The sequence below is a fragment of the Microchirus variegatus genome, assembly GCF_963457635.1.
Source record: "Microchirus variegatus genome assembly, chromosome: 2".
NCBI lineage: Eukaryota > Metazoa > Chordata > Actinopteri > Pleuronectiformes > Soleidae > Microchirus > Microchirus variegatus.
The window spans coordinates 39,186,247-39,208,279 of NC_139803.1; the positions used below are offsets into that span (position 1 = coordinate 39,186,247).

Consider the following 22,033-nt stretch of genomic DNA (forward strand, 5'->3'; position numbering starts at 1 on the left):
ATAGACCAGCAAAGACTAGCATGGACCAGCATAGACCAGCAAAGACTAGCATATACCAACATGGACAAGCATAGACCTGCAAAGAACAACATAATGATGCCGGTGGACCAGAATAAGACCAGCATAGACCAACATGGACCAGCATAGACCAGCAAAGACTAGCATAGACCAACATGGACCAGCATAGACCAGCAAAGACTAGCATAGACCAACATGGACCAGCATAGACCAGCATAGACCAACATGGACCAGCATAGACCAGCAAAGACTAGCATAGACCAACATAGACCAGCATAGACCCGCAAAGACCAACATAATGATGCTGGTGGACCAGAATAGGACCAGCATAGACCAGCAAAGACCAGCAAAGACCATCATAAGGATGCTGGGGGTACAGCATAGACCAGCAAAGACCAGCAAAGACCAGCATAGACCAGCATAGACCAGCAAAGACCATCATAAGGATGCTGGGGGTACAGCATAGACCAGCAAAGACCAGCAAAGACCAGCATAGACCAGCAAAGACCAGCATAGACTCGATGTAGCAGGTTGAAGCAGCTGGAAAAGGATGATTCATTTACTCTTCACACACCAGATGTTGTTGCTGCCTTGTTTTTTTCTTACCGTTATGTTAATGTCACAGTTCTTACTCTTGCATTTCTTTAAATCAATTCTCTATATGAGCCTATCATGTAATGTTAATGGCTGTAATGATTGCTACAGACCTTAATGCTAATGGCTATGCTGAAGCCTATGCTAATGCCTGGAAGATAAATGGCTAAATAGCCTTTTCAATATGAAAAGCTGTCACCTTCACTCTTCTGGCTTGAGTGAGACAGAGATTGTGACGGCTCTGCTGAAACAGTCCAGCAGCGAGTTATTAATCTCAGACAAACACAGCACTTGGTAGCTGCTACTAAAGTTGACAGATCTCAGCGCTGGCCAGTACTTCATTGCCGGCCTGAGGCTGTTTTTGCATCGTTGTGGCAATGACAGGTTGTCCAGCCCGTTTTTTTGATTTGTCACCAAGCTCAGACCACGGAGCACAAAGTGGTAATATAGTGAACACAGAGCTTGATATAAGGCCTTCTGGGCAGGTTAGGAAAAGAGGCAGGTTGCCCTTTCTCAGCGTTTTTGCAGATTTAATCTGTTCCTGTCAGCGTGAAGGTTCCTCGTGTAGCTGCTGTCACTTCAATTCGAGCTTTGGTGAAATAGAATCCACAATAGTTGTAAAATCTAATGAACTGTGAACAGCTCCTATTCTCTAAGCCATTACCATAATGCACTTCCACACTGATATTGTGCGATTCGTGAGGCCGCTGCAAAAGGGAAATGAGCAGGAACTATCGTCTCATTTGAAACATTTCCAGACTAACCTTTTTTTTTTCTCACCCTGTCTGCAATTCAGGTCTTCAGACTACGGAACCACCTACACTAAACTCAACCTGATGCCAGGCACGACCATTGTGGTGACCAGTTTCTACATCTGCCCGACCAACAAGAAGAAGGTAGGACGCGTGAATGAGTAAAATGACTACGCTATGCTATGTGCGCTTGTTGAAAAGGGCTGCAAAATGTGTTCTTGTAAAACTGCCAAGTACAGAAACTTCAAAACAAGTGTTTAGAGTGCTGTCGGAGGTCAGAGCTGGATATCTGAAGTAATATTCACGCACACAAGCACGGTAGGAAGTGCTAAATCTAAGTCTACTCAAGTGAAATGTGCGATTTGAAAGGATGACCTCCTTGAACTAAAGACAAAAGATCCTGAAGATTTGTCCTTTCAGGCTGCTGTAAAAACATGTTAGAGTAAAATCTTCTGTTGAATCTGTGACGGCCCCGGTGCGTCACTCATATCCTGTAACGGTTAATAAAACGCCGGCAACGAAAACGCCGCGAGAGAGACGACCGTCAGCCCCACTTGTGCTGGTCGTGACAAAAAATGTAAACACAACTATGCTCTGTTTACACGAAAACAACATGGGGTAACTTTAATGGGACAGAAAAATTAGAGACTTTCCAAAAAGAGATTTTTCCCGTGGTTGAAATTGAAGCTGGAGATGCCAAAGTATATCGTTATTTAAGCTCTTGTGTGAGTCATCCCTGTATCCAATTGTTCCCATGATGCAGCTGGCTGGTGATGTTTTATTCTACTCCCCCCCCTGCCTGGTAAACACCCACATTTTTCAAACTCCATGCTCCCTGTTATAAGTTTGTCACATCAAGCCTGGTGTTTGGTCTCTTTCTCCTGTTCTTCTTCTTCTTCTTCTTCAGACTTATGAACGTTTCTGTGGAGCCACAGAAGACGTTATTCAGCAGTTCCACAGGCTGCATCGGAATCCTCATTAGACTTAAACTGAACCTCATGGGTAAAATTGCTCGATTGCTCCCTAATCCGCCCCAAGATTATGGGGTGGTTGTGGTTCCGATTAACATCAAACATCAGGTTGTGCCAGAACGCTAACTCCAGTCGTCTGTGTGAAATTTGTGCATGCCCCCCCCCCCCCCCCCCCCCCACTCATCTCCACACGTTCACATGTGCTTCATGAAGAACAACACACGCGACTTCCTGTTGATTTCACCACATGAGCCACATGCGCCAAAGTGCAATCTACAATCCAATCTAATGTAGTTATGTAGGAGCCAAAAGCGCAGGACCTACCTACCTTTGTGAGCTGCTACCAATCCAGCCTTGTTTTAGGGACCACCGAGACCATAGGGACCACAAAGGTGTGGTTACAGCTTAAGTAGGTCAGCGAGATCAAGTGGAGCAAGGCCTTTTAAGATGGCTTTGACAGAGACACAGAATAGATGGACAGACCGCGGCACACAGACTCTCCCAGTTTTTTTTATTAATTTTATACAAAAGACAAGAGAAAAACCATATCCCTATAGCCATAATCCCGTATAGATTATGGGCTCTTTTATCACAGCAGGAAATATTCATGGGAAAGATGAAAGACATGCTGAACATCTTTATTTATTTTATTCATTTAAAAAAAGGGACACGGTACAGTCATAACGTGTTGCCCTTTGATGCACTCTACTACCAGATTATCGTCGTTAATCTGCACTCCCTGGACAGCTCAGAACTACAAAGACGGCGCACTTAGGGCGCTTTCACACCAACAGCAGTTGGGGCGCACCAAACGATCCATTCGAACCAAAGACTCTAGTTCGTTTCGTTTTCGTTGGTGTGAAAGCATCAATCGCACTCGGGTCCCCACCAAATCAAGCGGACCGAGACCGCCAAAAAGAGGTGGTCTCGGTCCGCTTGACTCCGCACCAAATGTCAGACTCTGGTGCGGTCCCTCTGGTGAGAACGCGAACTCGGGTCCAAACCATATTCTGCAGTAAATGCCATGGACATAGCCTACCTTGTAGGTCTTTGGAGCAATCTTCGTCTCATATTTAGCACGACCACATTCATGAAAATAGCGCGTCTCCTCTGCCTGAAATGACGCGCTATACGTCTTCGCCGACTCCAGTGCATCAGCTGAATGTTCGACTCATTCTCAAATTGGACATTTTGCCAAATATGGCCAATACATAGGTAATAAACGAAGATCAGAGCAAGAAGCAATGTACGAACGTGTTGCTCCATAGTGAGTCAAAATTGGCGCTTTTCTACCGGAAGATATAAACACATTGATGAAACGTCAATCGGGCCAATGTTGGTTCGTTTGCTGGTGTGAAAACGGACCACACTGGAGTCATATGTTACATAATAACAATTGTATTGCCTGGTGCGGATCAAATAATCGAACTAGTGGTGTGAAAGCGCCCTTATATTAACACACATTAGCGCAGAGCAAATCAAGCACATTATACATGTTTCAGGGCCATCGAGTGTCAAAATCGTTGACTAGAAGTTGTTGAAACTGCAACGTGGCAAAATTGCACTGCACAATCTTTGGATCGATTTGTGTTTTGCACATTTTTGTCGGTATTCCTCATGCAACTCCAACCCACGTTCCAGATCTGTGAGCTTTCTCTCCCAAAGATTCACTAGGTGACTTAAGCTGAGATAAAATTGGACGACCAACTGTGGCAGCCCTGTCGTGTTGGCGGGCATCATCGCCGCGGTCCAGGCTTCTTACCCAATCGATGAAGTGATAGAGTGAGATTAGATGAAGTCGCTTTCTCTTGCTCTGGTCGCTGAGAATCCGAAAATGACGTGTGTGTGGGATCGGCCGTCTCGTAGAATCACTCTCGCGCCCACGCGCGCGCACAGAATAGACAAGGGCCCGCCGCGCGGAGAGTCGGCTTTTAATTGCACAGTGTGTGGAAGTTCATCTTAATTTCCCTTAGGGACAGACGGGGAGAGTGAAGGAGCGGATGTGACAGTGTGTTGTGACAGTGGAGGTGTCTGGGTAATATGAGGTGGGGATCAAACTGCTGCTTAAATACACCTCCAGGTCCCGCAGTACGGGCTGTGATGGATGCTCAGGTTCAGCGATGCTTGCTGGAATTGATCCAGGGAGGCGTCTGTGTTTGCTGTTGTGTTGTCTCTCCGTGACGGGCGGCAATGGCGGCGTATGTGGACTCTCTCTCTCTCTGTGTGTGTGTCCACAGTTGTTCCCCAAACACTTTGATCCGTCCAAACAAATATCACAGTGTTTGCCTTCTTTTCCTCGGCGTCCGAATTATGAGCGATCACGTTCATGAGGTACACCCTGCACACAAACACACACACACACACACACACATGTGCGAGTGCACTTTGATCAGTACGGCTAATCACATCAGAGAAAAACCAGCAGACGAGCGTGGCTGTAAGCTCTGTGAGGGGATTACACTCGGTGCGAAAGGATCACACAGAAAGGTGCGAGGGGGCCTCAGGTAATCAATAGGACTTGAGGCAATTAGAGAGAGAGGTGAGTCTTCAGACAGGAGACAATGTCACCGGCTCTTTCTCTCTCTCTCTCTCTCTCTCTCACTCTCTCTCTCCACCCCCTTGACTTCATTGAGAGCTACATTAAAGATTCGCTCAAGACCCCTTTGCAGTAGAAGCTCCCAAGGACCCTTGACACACTTCAGCGCCAATAGAGTCGTAAAATAAACTCTGAGACCGGAGGCTCGGCGCTGCTCTCTCTCAGCAATTTTCTCTAACACTCGTCTCCAGCGCGCTGTCGGGGGGAACGCGCGTCCGTTTTCCTGCCATTAAGTGCCCGATTGTGTGGACTACATGAAAGATCAAGTATGCTAAGATTAGTACTAGAAATGATTCCTTTCTAATGGTAAGTCAACACCAACACTGACGCACAGGAAGACATGTTTGGTGACATGTTGTTCTGCTGATTTCACTGTACAGTAGCTTGACAACAGAGGGATTAGGAATATGCTCTGAATCGTCGTTGCTGGATCAGCTGCTTTTAGCAGGCGCGCTTGTGCTAATCCAAAGGTGTGTACACACAGCTTCGTAAAAACCCTTGAATTATCACCCAAAAACACAACATTGCGTTACACTTTTTAGGGAAATTATTTTGACTGTTTGGAGGGATTATATGTCTTGGTTGGTCTGTGAATGCTTTGGGACCCCCCCCCCCCCCCAGATGGAAGTGGTAGGCAAGGTTTGGGCTTCCTTACTAAGGGTTCTGGTTGGGGTTAGGGTTAAGTTTGGGTTGGGTTAGGTTTAGGGTTAAGATCGGGATTGGGGTTGGGGTTGGGTTAAGATCGGGGTTGGGGTTAAGGTTGGGGTTCGGTTGGGTTTAGGGCTAAGATCGGGGATGGGTTTAGGGTTAAGATCGAGGTTGGGGTTGGGTTTAGGGTTAAGGTTGGGGTTGGGTTGAGGCTTAAGATCGGGGTTGGGGTTAAGGTTGGGGTTCGGTTGGGTTTAGGGTTAAGATCGGGGTTGGGTTTAGGGTTAAGATCGAGGTTGGGGTTGGGTTTAGGGTTAAGGTTGGGGTTGGGTTGAGGCTTAAGATCGGGGTTGGGGTTAAGGTTGGGTTCGGTTAAGGGTTAAGATTGGGGTTGGGGTTGGGTTTAGGGTTAAGGTTGGGTTGGGTTTAGGGTTAAGGTTGGGGTTAGGATAATCCCGGATAATCGGAAGACAACGGAATGGTATGAAAGTACAAAAATGCAGTATATTAGTGTAGAAGCATCTGTAACATCCAGTCCACTGATTCAAGTAAATTAAGGCAATTCAAAGGCTTTTTCTTTTTTAGTCCATTACCAGCTTTTCCAACCCCGATCTTCATTTAGATACTAATCCTAAACCTCGTAATTGAGCTTTTTTTTTTTTTTTTTAATGACCACACTTGTTTCTCACCTCGCCCTCTGTCTCTGCGTGCAGTCACTGCAGCGTGACTCATTTAGGGGCTTATGTAAAAGTGCAGTGAAATAAACCACCTCAGCAGTTCCTTCAGCAGCAGGGCATCACAGGAACAGAGTGCCCTGAAATATGTCTTTGGCCACTCGATTACACGGCACCAGGACAGGAAGTACTGCTGTCTGTAACTCCTACATCATTAGTTACACTCTGCTGGAGTATTTTTTTTTTATGATGTATTTTGACTGTGTAATAAAATGTGAGTCACCGCAGTTAAAAGGAAATCCAAAGGGGATTCTGGGACATAAATAAATTAGCTATTGTTTATGTTCCTGTGTAACCTCGAATAAAGTATCACACAAACAAGTAAAGACATTTAATGCCCTCGTTTGTTTGTTTTAGTTTATTATAACAAGACGTGAAAAAGTTCAGGCGGGATTTAATCTGCAGCAAAAACTGAGAAAGTAAAAAAAAAAAAAAAATTCCTCAACATTCACTTCGTACGTGAGCGAAAGCACCTTGAGTCTGACAAACATTACCCGCGAGCGTAGAGATATATCACCCACAGGTGATGGAATCTGTGTAAACGATAGGAGACTTTAAACATTTTCTTTATTCGCGGAGCAGGAAGGTCAACATTGAGATAAGAACGTAACAAAGTAGCTTAAGGCTCCGTCTTCCCCTTTTATCTCCTCTGCTCTTGTAGTGTCACCCTGATGTGTTTCAAGTCTTTGGTCTCTTTTTTTAAAGTTTTGGGGTAAAAGAGCCAAGTTAAAACACCCGAATGCAAATGCGGAGCGATTGCAAAGCCTGTGGGTGCGTCTGTAATATAATGATATAGTGGTCATATATATATGAAGAAAAAAATGTGTTAAAAAAATAAAAGAGCAATTGGGAAAAGAGTGATCCTGCAGATTCATATTCAGCGCTCCTGTGATTGGCAGTTCAAAGAGCTGAGCGCAGGAAGGCGAGATTATTCAGATGTGGCCACGTTTTTTTTTTAATATCGCCGTGATGAAGGACAATCTTTGTCATTTTCAACAAGGCTATCCTTTTTCCTATATCGCCGTCTGCTCGTCTGCCTGCGATCGCCTCCCGACTGTCGACCGCGTCCTCTGCTTTAACGCGAGGACAAAAGGGAAACGCGGAATAATCACCGGATAATGTTATCTCAGGCAAAGTCGCTCCCTTTGTGTCCCGTGTTATCGCCCAAAGAGTCGCCTCTGAAAGTCATAATGAGCAAAAAAAAAAAAAAATGGCGCTGAAAGCAGTAATAAAAGCCACTTAGCTAATGGGGAAATTGCATTAAAGGAAATGAATAAGCAGAGGAGAGGAACTTTTTTTCCGTTTCGTTTACCGTTTGTTGCACTTTATGTGGGATATCAAAACCCTCAAAAGGATCAATAAAGCTTATACTGGATTAAACATCACATTGGGGCAAAAGAGTGGTCATTTTAATGAGGTGTTATGTAAAATATTGGCATATTTATGACAAATAACGATTAAAAATGCACAAAACCGTCTTAAAGGTGCCATATGTAAGAATGTGGCCAAAAACGGTTACTACATTCAAATTCAAAAAACCGAGGTCTTTTAGGTTTCATTTTTCTGACGTAACTGGCAACCCGTGGTTGCTCCGCACCTGCTAATCTACTGACTGCAATGATTGGTAGACGGCGGTAGGTGGCGCCACATGCCGAAACATGATTTCAAAACATAAACATGATTTGCAGTCTGCAAAATATTTTTTTTTATGCAAATATTTTGTCTGTACTGTTGTTGTTGGTGAGTTCAGTTTGTTATATGAACATTATTCCTGAGTCTCTGTGACATATTAGGAGGATTTTATGGCCAGTTGCTTTAGATTTATTACATAATGCACCTTTAACATTTAATTTTAAGCTAGAATAATTCTGTTTCAGCAGAATTTGACCATATTAATAAGCAATTTAATTGTTCTTACGCATGTTAATGTGCAATATTAAACATTAAAAAGCTAAAGAAATGCACCAAATATCATCAAAAATTGAAGGTAATGACTGTATTTTCCGGTATATGATCATGAGCGGCGAGAAAAACAGACATTATTGTGTTTCTTCAGGGTAGTTTTTCTTTGTTATTATTATTATTATTATTTTACAGTATATTGCAGTATTTATATTGTATCTTCACTGTCCTGAAGCACAAAGAGAAACAGACTGCGTTCACCTTCATACCAAGAGATATAGAGCTATAGTATATCTCATATATCACCTAGAATAGATAAAGCCTCGAGATATTATTCATAAACCATTATTGCCAAGTTCTCGGTGGGACAATGCAACAACACACAAACTGCAGCGCAAGCATTCGAGTGTAGTCCGTGTGTGTGTTTATCTTTGTGCGTCTGTCAGCGCTGAACGCTGTTGTGAATATGGTTTTTAGAGCCGTCTAAAGCGCTGTCACTCACATAAAGTGCGCGCCGTCATCCGTGACGGACAATTTATTTAGGACGTCGTGGAGGATTTTTTTCCCAAAAGGAACCTTGTGTCGCTCACTCGAGACAGTTTAAATCACAACACGGTGACAAAGTGGGAATAGTATGGATCGTCGTTTTAGAATAAAGATGTAACATTAGGGCGATGCAAAGTGTAGCGTAGGGTCATAACAATGTTGTCATGCTATTGCTATTGTATCAGTGGTTTGTTCTGGTGGCATGAATGTATGAGTGAATGAGTGAAGTAATCTAAGACTTCACGTGACTTAAAGAAAATAATTAGTTATAGTTACTTCTCCCAAATATTAACTGAGTTAGTGAGTAAAAGTAACTTATCATGTCCAAATATGTCAAAGAATTTGGATTCCCCCTTCATAAAACTTTAAATGCAACTGTATGTTCAATTATATGTAATATAACTGAAAATTAAACATGTTATCTATCTATCTATCTATCTATCTATCTATCTATCTATCTATCTATCTATCTATCTATCTATCTATCTATCTATCTATCTATCTATCTATCTATCTATCTATCACTAGCTTAGCCAACTATCTACTCCTAGCTACTTTGCTATCTATCTATCACTAGCCTAGCTAACTATCTACTCCTAGCTACTTTGCTATCTATCACTAGCCTAGCTAACTATCTACTGCTAGCTACTTTGCTATCTATGTATCACTAGCTTAGCTAACTAGCTACTGCTAGCTACTTCACTAACTATACATCTATCACTAGCTGCTTATCTATCTATCTATCTATCTATCTATCTATCTATCTATCTATCTATCTATCTATCTATCTATCTATCTATCTATCTATCTATCTATCTATCACGAGCTTAGCTAACTATCTACTGCTAGCTACTTTGCTATCTATCTATCTATCTATCTATCTATCTATCTATCTATCTATCTATCACTAGCTTTGCTATCTACTTCTAGCTACTTTGCTATCTATTTATCACTAGCTTAGCTAACTATCTACTGCTAGCTACTTTGCTATCTATCTATCTATCTATCTATCTATCTATCTATCTATCTATCTATCTATCTATCTATCTATCTATCTATCTATCTATCTATCTATCACTAGCTTAGCTAATTATCTACTGCTCTATTAGCTAGCTAGCTAATAATAGAAAATTAGCCATTCCTGAGAACAGCTTCAGTTAGCTTAATTATAGTAACGTGCCACATTTTCGATGATATTTTAGTGCTGTTACTCCCATCACTGATCACTAATTCAGTGGGATTACAGACACACTGTTTCTCTCTCAGTGTTTGAAAAACTGGCCGAGACCACGCTCTCTCATCCAGAAACCGAGCTTGCCGTTACGGCCAACAAAGTTATGCTGAGGGGCAAATGGACGAGCAGTGTGAAGAAGTAGGTTTTCCTTCTTCTTAAAAACAAAAATAAAAGCCGTGCAAAGCGACCTTCTCCTCGCAGCTCGTCACAGGGAAGAATGAGTTCCGGGGCTGAAACCACAGTTGTTTCAGCCCTCATTCCTCTGCTCTGGTCTTCCTCGTCCCTGCAGCCGTGTCATCTGTGCTGCACAGAGACGCCTCAGTCTTTCCTTTTATCCTCTGCTCGTGCACTGATATGAGACCTGTGCTGAGGCTGATAAGGAGACTGGATGGTGCGCGTGTGTGAGCGTGAACCGAGGACAGAAGCTGGTGCCCGTTACACGCTGGAGGGCAGGAGTCGCGCTTCCACTTCAGAGCTCAAGTCCTCCCACGCGCTCGTACGGCGACGGCGTTCCACCTCTGAGTTTATGGGGTTTCAGCGAGGCGTCGTGGAGAGAGAGAGCTGATAGACCGCGGTGCTCAGTCGGAGAGTCATGACTCGGCAGGATTTGGGTCACAGAGAGAAAAGGCTCAGTGAGACTGAGAGAGTTCACACACTTTCTCTGGCTTGTTTTCAATCAACACAGCGAGAAAGAGACGTGATCCATGTGTGAAAGCAGATATCTGTGGAAGAGAATGAGGGCCTCATGTAAAAAAGAAAGAAAGAATGAAAGAAATGAAAGATAGATGAAAAAATAAAACGGCATGAATTCTGGGATTAAAGTTAGAATTCAGACGTTAATCTCAGAATTCAGACTTTAATCTGATTTTTTCTTTAATCTCAGAATTCAGACTTTAATCTCAGAAATTAGACTTTTTCTTTAATCTCAGAATTCTGACCTTTTCTCTTTAATCTCAGACTTCAGACTTTAATCTCAGAATTCTGATTTTTTCTTTAATTTCAGAATTCTGACCTTAATCTCCTGACTTCTTTAATCTGATAATTCTAACTTCTTCTTTAATCTGAGCATTCAGACTTTTTATTTGACCTCATAATTCAGACTTTAATATCAGAATTCAGACTTTTTCTTTAATCTCAGAATTCAGACTTTAGTATCCTGACTTTTTCTGTAATCTGATAATTCTAACTCCTTCTTTAATATGAGAATTCAGACTTTTTATTTAACCTCATAATTCAGACTTTAATATCAGAATTCAGACTTTTTCTATAATCTGAGAATTCAGACTTCTTCTTTAACCTCAGAATTCAGACTTTAATAACAGAATTCAGACTTTTTCTTTAATCTCAGAATTCACTTTTTCTTTAATCTCAGAATTCACTTTTCCTTTAATCTCAGAATTATGACCTTTTCTCTTTAATCTCAGACTTCAGACTTTAATCTCAGAATTCTGATTTTTTCTTTAATTTCAGAATTCTGACCTTAATCTCCTGACTTCTTTAATCTGATAATTCTAACTTCTTCTTTAATCTGAGCATTCAGACTTTTTATTTGACCTCATAATTCAGACTTTAATATCAGAATTCAGACTTTTTCTTTAATCTCAGAATTCAGACTTTAGTATCCTGACTTTTTCTGTAATCTGATAATTCTAACTCCTTCTTTAATATGAGAATTCAGACTTTTTATTTAACCTCATAATTCAGACTTTAATATCAGAATTCAGACTTTTTCTATAATCTGAGAATTCAGACTTCTTCTTTAACCTCAGAATTCAGACTTTAATAACAGAATTCAGACTTTTTCTTTAATCTCAGAATTCACTTTTTCTTTAATCTCAGAATTCACTTTTCCTTTAATCTCAGAATTATGACTTAATTCCGACATTTTCTTTAATCTCAGAATTCAAACTTTAATCTCAAAATTCTGACTTTTAATCTCAGAATTCAGACTTTAATCTCAGAATTCAGACTTTATTATCACAATACAGATTTTAATCTCAGATTTCTGACTTTCTCAGAATTCATGCTGTTTTATTTATTTATTTATCTTTCAATCTTTTTGAAGTACTCTTGTCTATACTCTTCAGTAGAGACCAGGTCACCGTAGTAGAGCGTCCTCTTCTTTTCTAAATCACAGAGGAGTTGAGCTCCTTTAGATTGTTTTGTGTAAAACAGACACAAACCATGTAAAGGCGGGATTAGATTTCTTCCGTGTTCTGACACAACAGAAGCTTCAGCCGCTTTGTTTTTCCCTCTCAGCTCACGTCACGTGTCCTTGTATCGGCCGTCGGGGAACAGACGAACACACAAAGACGAGCAGCCGACGGTTCCGTCTCGTTCAGGACTTACAAAGTGACTGTATGAAGAGGCTTCACAGCCACAGGGGCATGAAAAGAAAAGACGGGTTTTAAGTGAAGTGGGGATTTCATTACCATATATTATCTCTGCAGTTATGGATGACAGGCTATTTCTGGTTGTAACAGGATGTAGGGATTATGGGTAATGAAGGGTGTTGCGGTGAGACGGCCCCCGCGCGGACCGCGTCGTGACGTGTTTCAGTCCAAGCGTAATGGGAGATTTTGATCAGCGCAACTGTCTCTGAATGCTGTTCAAACACAATTATTTCATTTCCCCGAGATCGACGCGTTTATTACTTGGATGTTTGGGACAATTTAAGGAAAAGGGTTCATCAAACGTAAGTGGTTTAGTTTAAACTCTGGAGACCCTGTTGGTCTTTTTGCTCGGCACTTTTTGCCGTTTCCCAGACAAATATGTAGTCGTCGTAACCGACAACGACGGTACAAATATTTCAATATTAGCATTCTTGCACAGCGTTGGCTTCAGCGTGAGTCAGGTCTACGATCACGGGGAACGTAAATCTGAAGGAAATATGTGGCTCTTGAGCTGCTCAGGGTCGATTCACACTGAGCTGAAGCTGTGTGCTCTTAAAACAGGGATTTTAACAGATGCTAAAGTTAAGGGATATTATGAAATAGTATAAAGATGGAATACTAAGGCCCCGTCCCAATAACCTCCCCTAACCCTAAATTTTTCGTTACCCTAATAGCATAATTGCCTAAGTCATTTTTTGAGGGTAATATAATGTGATATCTGCCAAACTTTACCAATGTGTTTGCTAAAAAAAAAAAGTGTATTTTCTTGTTTTCCCGAAAACGTTCAAATATGAATAAAGCAACTATGCTATTAGGCTAACAATATGAAAACATGCAGTCAAAATTTGCGTCTGCGTTTCGTTGAAGACGGGTCTGAGCAGATTTCCCCCAATATCCCTTAAGACTGTGTCACAAGCAGTTTTTGAAATCCAACCCTCCCTAACCTCGCTCATACCCATGCTATCTCGCTACGCGTCCGAGCTGCAAATTCATCGGGTCACATGATACACGGGTATCTGAATATTTAATACTTAATCCTTGATTTTGGCATTTGACGTAAAAACCCTGGTCCTCACTCTCCTGCATTGTTCTGAATCAGGTTTGCAGAAACTGTTTTAAACATTAACGGGTTACCGTTCTATATATTTTACACGCATCCCGTTTTATGACGGATAATAAAAAGCTGAAAAACTTTCAGACTCTCATCCTGCTGGTTTTTTTTCCCCCACTTTTCCTGTTCGACACGACTTCGCCGGCGCTGAAATATTATTAACCGATGCCTCATTAAACTCCAAACTGCAGCACAAACCGCTCTAAAACTCTGCACGACGGAGAGACGTTCAGTTGTGACTCAGTGTCGGCTCTGGCTCGCTGCCTATCGATCCAAACTGGTGGATCCAGGTCAGGTCAATCCGTTTAGGGGCCTGGCAAGTGAAAGGCTGAGAGCAGCAGACGAGGGGGGAACGCCGCGGCGGCGGCGAAACACAGGAGCCCAGATGGACGGAGCGTATGGGTCAGTGGCTGCGATCAAAGCGAGGTCAGAGATGATCGCGGCTAACGCGACGCCATAATCTGAATAGACTCTGGAGGACGACGACGACGAGGAGAAGAAGAGGAACTCGTGGACGCGGCAAATACATCGTCCTTTTTGCCCTAGTCGTGTCATTTGTCCAGGCCCTGGATGAGCGGGAAATTCATGTTTTCACATTGCCTGAAGAATAATGACGCGGAATAGACAAAAGTGGGTAAAAAACACCCTAAATAATGTAGCATGTAGAACTACAAATGATAAGTGTTTGTTTCCCAAACCTGTTGCTTTTTAATTATTTATTTAACCCTTTAAGGTGCTACTCAACTATTTGGACGAGCACACTTTAAGTCACTATATCTCATTGAAAAATGCATCGAGCTGAACTCACTATCACTTAATGTGACTTGCTCTGAATGTTGTACTTTATGAATTATGCAAACCAGGTTTATTATGAACAGACGTCTCAACCGTTTGGTAGAGGCCTGTATCTGTTAAAATGTAGGGTCTAATTTCACGTTATTGTTATCATAAGTAAATAAAAGGACTTTTTTTTCCCATTTTTTTCCACAATAACTTTCAATATCTGGCAGTTATTTACGATTTACTGCATGTTTAAAACAGTTTTAACCTGTCTCTCTTTTGTCCCGTCTGTCTCTGACGACACATAATGCTCCTTTTATGATTTAACATTACACATTTCTGGATGTTTTTGAATTCTTTCTTTGTGTAAGAAGCACAAACTGCCAGCAGCATACAGACGCATCAGCTTTGACGTAGCACGTTTAACTAACCCCCCCCCGCGATTGTTTTCAACGCGGCGTCTAAAAATAACCGGCGACTGTCGCTCTCTCTCCCCTCTCTGTTATGCTCTCCTCTGATTAAAGTGAGCCAAGTTTAGCTCCACGTCGACACAGGCAACGCTACATCCCCACGTCTGAGTTCTCACCGCGAAAGGAAATGAATGCAGTCTCCTCCAGGAGGTTCTTTTATAACTCAGTGTTGACTCGGTGACGACGCGGCGGAGTAAATAAAAAAATCGGCACGACAGGCACAAGGACAGCATCCATTCATCCGTTTTTCACTTTAGTCCTCGTCCACCTCGTCTAAAACTATCCTTGCATCCGTCATTACCATCTCCTCCCGTTTTAGCTCCCCCTCTGTGGCTCTTGTTTACCGTGTTCCAGCATTTCTCCACAGGGTCTTTGTTTCCTGGAAACCGGTACCAGGATGTTCAGGGACCTCAGGGTCCTCCCTTCGTCGTCGTCATTCTCGTGAGCTCGGAAGTTCGTGGAGCTAAAATGTTTTGCTCGCTTGTCGGAAAAAAACGCGATCCCCTCGCCCGCGGCGTGCTGAAACTTTCCGGTTTGATAAAACACACTCTGCTGCAGGTTCCTTCATCGTCACTGTCTCACGCCGTGACACGAGGCTGTCGCTCGGATTTGACGAGAAGGTGCCGCTGTCGTTGGGTTTGACTCCGTGTATTGTTTTAATGCTTTTGATTCATAGCGACAGCTGTGTGCTGAAACTGTGAGTCACTCACGACGTCCAAACCGCTGTGTTTTTCGCTGTAAAACAGTGATTTAGAAGGAAAACCATCTGTTTCTATACGATAATTTCTATGAAAATTCATACTACCACACTTTACACTGCAATACAGTAACATTAAAGGAATACTATGGCTTTATAATAACTTTGAAAGTAGCTTAGTAGTAGAAGTAGCAGTTTTGTTTAAAGGCGCCATATGTAAGAATGTGGCCAAAAACGGTTACTACACTCAAATTCGAAATACAGAGGTCTTTTAGGTTTCGTTTTCTCCGCCATTGTAGCTCAGACGTAACTGGCAACCCGTGGTTGCTCGGCAGCTGAGACTGGTAGATAATTTCAAAACATAAACATTATTTGCAGTCTGCAAAAGATTATTTTTTGTCTGTACTGTTGTTGTTGGTGAGTTCAGTTTGTTATATGAACATTATTCCTGAGTCTCTGTGACATATTAGGAGGATTTTATGGCCAGTTGCTTTAGATTTATTACATAATTCACCTTTAAACGTACAGTATATATATACAGGCAATATATAGTGTCTTATATCCTTCTTTTTTTTCAGTACAACCTATAGGAAATCTGATTAAAAAATGCTCAAAATGTTTAAAATCGGATTGGATTTCTGAAATTTGGAAAGTTCCGTTTTTATGAACCAAAAGAACATTTAAAAATGGTCTAATTTTGTGACTTCTGCACAATTATTGCAACTTTAAATGTGACCTATAAACACACACACCCCCAGGATGTCCATATAAGGAGTTATTTACCCAATTAGAATCACTGTAATATCATCACATGAAAATGTTTGTGAGTTCTCACACATACATTCTCCACCGTTATTAACAAGCTGTTACTCAGTGATTACTATAGAAATAAGATGCTATCACCATATTATTACTGTATAGTTACTGTACTGCAATGTAAAGTATTTTTTTTTCCCTGTTTTTTGGCAGAAAATACTACAATTATACAGTAAAACAACATGTTTTTGTTTGAAACTGTTTTACAGATGATAGTGGAGTCACAGCAGGAAGTAAATATGGGTAAAATCATTATCTCTGGTACATTGTGGACAGCAGATGTGATCAAAGGAGCAAGTGATATCATTTGGAAAATAAAAATAAGTTTAATGTAGTGTGGGTTTGACGTGATCAGTGAGCTCAGAAAGAAACTAATGTGTGTGATCGTGACCACGGCGTATTTACTCGGAGACAAAAGACACAAGAGTCCAGCAGATTGGACGAGGTGAAGACGGTGGAGTAAATGCAGCTGTGAGCTGCAGTGGTTTCACTTCATCTGCAGGCATATATCTCTATATCTTTCCACGTCTCATTTCCTCATGCTTTCTTTTCGTTCCAACGTTCCTAAATTTAGCTCCGTCGTCGTCATCGCCGTCCTCTGCCTCTGCGTCGCTCCAGGTGCCTTCAGGTTGCTAAGGAGCTTGGGAGTTTGCGCTGCCAAGTGTTGCAAGACAATCGCTGCAGCTGCTTAACTTTGATTCAGCGCGCCGTGAGTTCCAAAGCAGAAACACATGGCCGGAGAAAAAAAACGCTGGCGGTTCAAACGTCTTTGTCTCGCAAGAGAAACGTGACTGAGTGCGACTTCTGCTTTTCCTTTTGCTTCTTTTCTTCCAAATTCCTTCACGTTCCTTGGTAAATGTTGATGAGAAACCACAAATTTAGAGCCTGCAGGACTGATAGAGAGAGAACTCTAGTGTTTGTGTGTTGTTGTTTTGTTGGTTGGTTGTTTATAACCACACAGTATGGTGGCCTGGAAGGAAACTATAATTCCAAAATAGTGAAAATTCCTGAAACAGGTTAATGAAACAAAGTTAATGAAAACTGTTGAAAGACTGAAGGCAAAAATATAAACATTTTGACGTAGAAAAAATCTTTTGCTAACTAGAACATATGGTCTGAATTTGACAAGGCTAGCTCAAACATGCTAGCTAGTTCATTCAAATTCGTAAAACTAGCCATTTTTGTTTTTACAAAATGGCCGACTTTTGCGAAGGCAGAGCTAATGGAAGTACATGGGTAATTTGTCTGGAATCATGAGAGCAACAAGTATACCGGGAAAAAAAAAAAAAGCTCAAATTTAGCATTTAACGCAATTTTGGCCACTTTCTCTCGCGTCAAAAATGCCCAAAAAAATTCCTCAAGAAACTTTGGCATTAGCCAATAAAGACACTGATTTGACGGCTTCCTGCAACAGCGCGAGTGAAATTACCGTAATAACCACACGTTGGCTTTGACGTGCAGCTCTTTCAGCTTTCAGAAACCGTTGGAATTTTTTTCCGATAGCACAAACCACTGGGTAATTACGGTAATGCAAAGTCTTCGTCTTTGATACACTTAGCGTTAAAGGGCTAACTGACTAGTGCTATAGCTACAAAAAAAAATGGAAAAAGCCATATAGAGGTCTGCCACAAGGGGGTGATCAAGATGTTATGGTCACTTTAAGCAGAAAGCTTACATTCTTATCTGCTGGAATAATCCAGAGATCCAAATTTCGGAAGCATTAACGGTATCGAAAAACTATTTTATGGATTCCATTCCGAGCTTTAATTTCCTCTCACAGAGTCTGAATGGCTTTGTACTATATTTTTTTATTTATTCTGCACAACCAGGCAGTGAAACACCTTATGTTTGAGAGGTTTAGTCCTGTCAGACACACACTGGGTAAAAGGATCAAAGGCAACTTTTTTATTAAAAAAAAACTCATCTGCATTTAATTGGCTCCAAAAGTGAAACTCAAAGAGATTCTAAAGGAAAACTCTGAGCTCTGACGGCAACAAAAGACGAGTCGTCACTCATTTGCCAGCTGAGCTGTGAGTCTGTTCTCAGTCTAACAGGTGATTGCTGACAGATTACTGACTGTAAAGCTGCAGAGCACCAAACAGATGTCACGATTTTCTTTTTTATATATATATATATATATATAAATATGTAATTTCAATGTATTTTAAAGTGGAAACAGTCGACTGGTTTGTCGTACCAGTTCCCAGACGATATTATGACGTTATATTGCGGCACAACTGTTTACGCTCTCTGAAAATGATGTCTGTGATTATTCCCTCGCTATCCGTCCTCATCTGCATTTAAATAAACACTTCCGCAGCACACATGCATCACTTTGTCGGCACAATCTGGGCCTTGGAAATTGCCAATTTTCCCCCCGTCGCACGGACACAGAGTGCGACTCCATATTGTGCTCAGCTTTGTTAATTTGTGGCTCCGGCTAAAAGGCTCTTGTCGGGTTCGGAGAGGCCGCGGCGGCGGCGAATGACAGAGTGCATTATGGTTCTATTATGGAATCCAGTGTATAAGACTCCCGTCTCCTTTTTGTTCCGGCCGTCGCCACTTACTGGAAGAATCTGTTCGTGACCTCAAGAGGAACGCTCACTTTTACTGAATGAAACATTATACGGTTCTGTTAAAATGGCATTATATGTATTACAGAAATGAATTTTGTTGTTTTTTTTAACTTCACACTGAACCACTTTCAGTCAAAGAAAGGTGGAGCCATCAATGATGGTCAAAAAGCTAACTTATCTTGAAAAGCTAACACAAATTAGACAGAAAAAACACAACATTAGCTTTTCCGTGGGAAATAACATAGTCTGCTAGCTTACAACGATAGCTAGCCGACACAAAAGTTTGCATAACTAGCTATTAAATAAAAAACACAAAACACTATTTAGCTTGTTGCCACTCTGGACTGGTGCTAATAATCTCTTAACTGTTGTCTGTCAAATGCGTTACTTTTTGTAATGTTTGTCTTCCTCTGAACTTTGTCGCAGTTTTCCCGCCGTTTTCTTCGTACTTTTCCGTTGTTAAGTTGCATCAAAACACACAGATACAGACTTTTAAAAATAAACGTCCAGAAATAATGAACCGTCACCTCGTTGATAGCTAAGCACGGTTGCTAGCTTGACATGTTAGCATTTTAATGGTTGCGTGTCGTCTTAAAATATCATAGAAAGCACAACTTTAAAGAGAATCCAAGTGAATCCAGACACTTCCGCATTGGTTTCACTATCCTAATGTGAAGATTACATCCTTTTACAGTTATTTTTCTGTGTCCTTTAGTTTAATTTTGTATGTTTTAGACACAGTTGCTGACCTGATCATAAAGCACATCTATGTGGTAATAAAGGAAACTACTTTTAGTGACATCGGGTTTCAGGAGATTGCCGTTTTAAACCCAGATTTGTTAAAAGTGACTTCTGGATTATTATTTTTTTGTTTTACCAAACAGGAGGAGATAATCCTAAGTGTTGACCTCCTTTATTGATTTGCAAATGTCAGTGTTTAAAACGGAAAACAATAGTTGAAAATGCTGACCTGGTATATTCCCAAATAAGTAGTAAAGGATTTGGGAGGTTTAAAGGCAAAATTGGAAAACCAGTGATTTGTAGCTGTTGTGCTTCCACCTTTTCTTTTCTTGTGTCATGAAACAAACAAATAAAAAATATATCGTCTGAGATTCAAAACACTAAAAAAAAACACAAATTGAGTCACACAGAGCTTTATATTTAAACGTTACACACTGCATTTTACACATATACATGAACTAATGTACATTTTTATGTATAAACTCGGCTCAAACCAATTTCATTCCCATGTTTTTTGATGACGTCAGCAAAGAGTTTGGCAGAAGTGGAGAGGCAGATGTCGATCAATCATGCGTGTGCTTTTCAAAAACACTGGATCTGTTCACACTAACACAAACACATGCTCAGGAGCCAGACTCTTATCTTGTCTGGCTCAGACCATCACGATGTGTATATTATCTGTATATATATGTGTGTGTGTGTGTGTTTACCAGACGCTGCTGTCTCTCTCCCAGAGTCTGGATCAGACAGACCGAGCAGCTTCATGACAGCTGTATCTACAAACTCTGCTACATTTAGTGCCGTGTTTGCTGCATTGGAACTATCTTCATTTTCAAGTGTTTTTTTTCCCACCTCCTTTTATTTCAAAATGCAAACTCGGTATCAGCTGAAGGAGAAGCATAAACACTGGATTTTATGTTCCGACAGCAGGGGAAAGAAAAGTGGGACGCGGGGTCAAACGGTGTGAAGTGAGTGCACGTTCCAGGGTGTTAAAGAATTAGAGTTCCCAAGTAGATTTCATACAAGTGAAATGGAAGCAGATGTTTTTGATTTAGTGGCACACAGTGTTGAGTTATTTAAACTGCGAATTCACAGACGTCACCTGCAAACGTGGGACCTATTGGACGATCCCAGTAATATACAAAAATGAGAGCCCCAGACAACAATAATGTGGCCAACAAATACTAATTAATTACCGCGAAATAGGTAAAACTTCTGCACAAAATATTCATTTGTGGAAATACTAATCAGTAGCCAGGAAATACTCATTTGTTTCCACGAAATAGATAAACGTGCATAAAATATTAGTAGCCAGGAAATACTAATGTGTTTCCATGGAAAAGATAAAACGGGTGCCCAAAATATTAATTTGTGCCAAGGAAATATGCTAAATTGTGGCCACAAAATAGTAATTAGTAGCCAGGAAATACTAATTTGTTCCCACGAAATAGGTAAAAACCCGCACACGAAATATAAATTAGTAGCCAGTAAATACTAATTTTGTGGCCATGAAATACTTATAAGTAGCAAGGAATACTCATTTGTTCCCACGAAATAGGTAAAACGTGTGCACAAAATATTAATTTGTGGCCACGAAATAGTAATTTGTTCCCACAAAATGGGTAAAACATGCACACTAAATATCAACTAGTAGCCAGGAAATACTAATTTGTTCAAACAAAATGGGTAAAACATGCACACTAAATATCAACTAGTAGCCGGGAAATACTAATTTGTTCCCACAAAATGGGTAAAACATGCACACTAAATATCAACTAGTAGCCAGGAAATACTAATTTGTTCCCACAAAATGGGTAAAACATGCACACTAAATATCAACTAGTAGCCAGGTAATCCTAATTTGTTCCCACGAAATACTAATTAGTAGCAAGGAAATACTAATTTGTGGCCACAAAATACTAATTAGTAGCCAGGAAGTACTAATTTGTTTCCCACAAAATAGATAAAATGTGTGCACAAAATATGAATTTGTGCCCAGGAAATATGCTAATTTGTGGGCCCGAAATAGTAATAAGTAGCCAGGAAATACTAATTTGTTCCCACGAAATAGGTAAAACCTGCACACAAAATATTAATTAGTGGGCAGGAAATACTAATTTGTTCCCACAAAATGGGTAAAACATGCACACTAAATATCAACTAGTAGCCAGGAAATACTAATTTGTTCCCAGGAAATATTAATTAGTAGCCAGGAAATACTAATTTGTGGCCACAAAATACTAATTAGTAGCCAGGAAATACTAATTTGTTTCCCACGAAATAGATGAAATGTGTGCACAAAATATTAAATTGTGCCCAGGAAATATGCTAATTTGTGGCCCCGAAATAGTAATAAGTAGCCAGGAAATACTAATTTGTTCCCACGAAATAGGTAAAACCCGCACACAAAATATTAATTAGTGGGCAGGAAATGCTAATTTGTGTCTACGAAAT

General features: G+C 40.9%; 1 protein-coding gene across 1 annotated transcript in view; it reads left to right on the top strand.

Annotated features, from left to right (window-relative positions):
• The window catches only part of sorcs2 (sortilin-related VPS10 domain containing receptor 2), a gene marked incomplete at both ends in the record, with an annotated part of 329,447 nt that overhangs the window by 163,772 nt on the left and 143,642 nt on the right, over positions 1–22,033 (top strand). Inside the window, one exon of the mRNA XM_083910412.1 lies at positions 1,409–1,508. Coding sequence (XP_083766538.1) covers positions 1,409–1,508 — 100 coding nt within the window. The remainder of the gene's footprint in view (positions 1–1,408; positions 1,509–22,033) is intronic.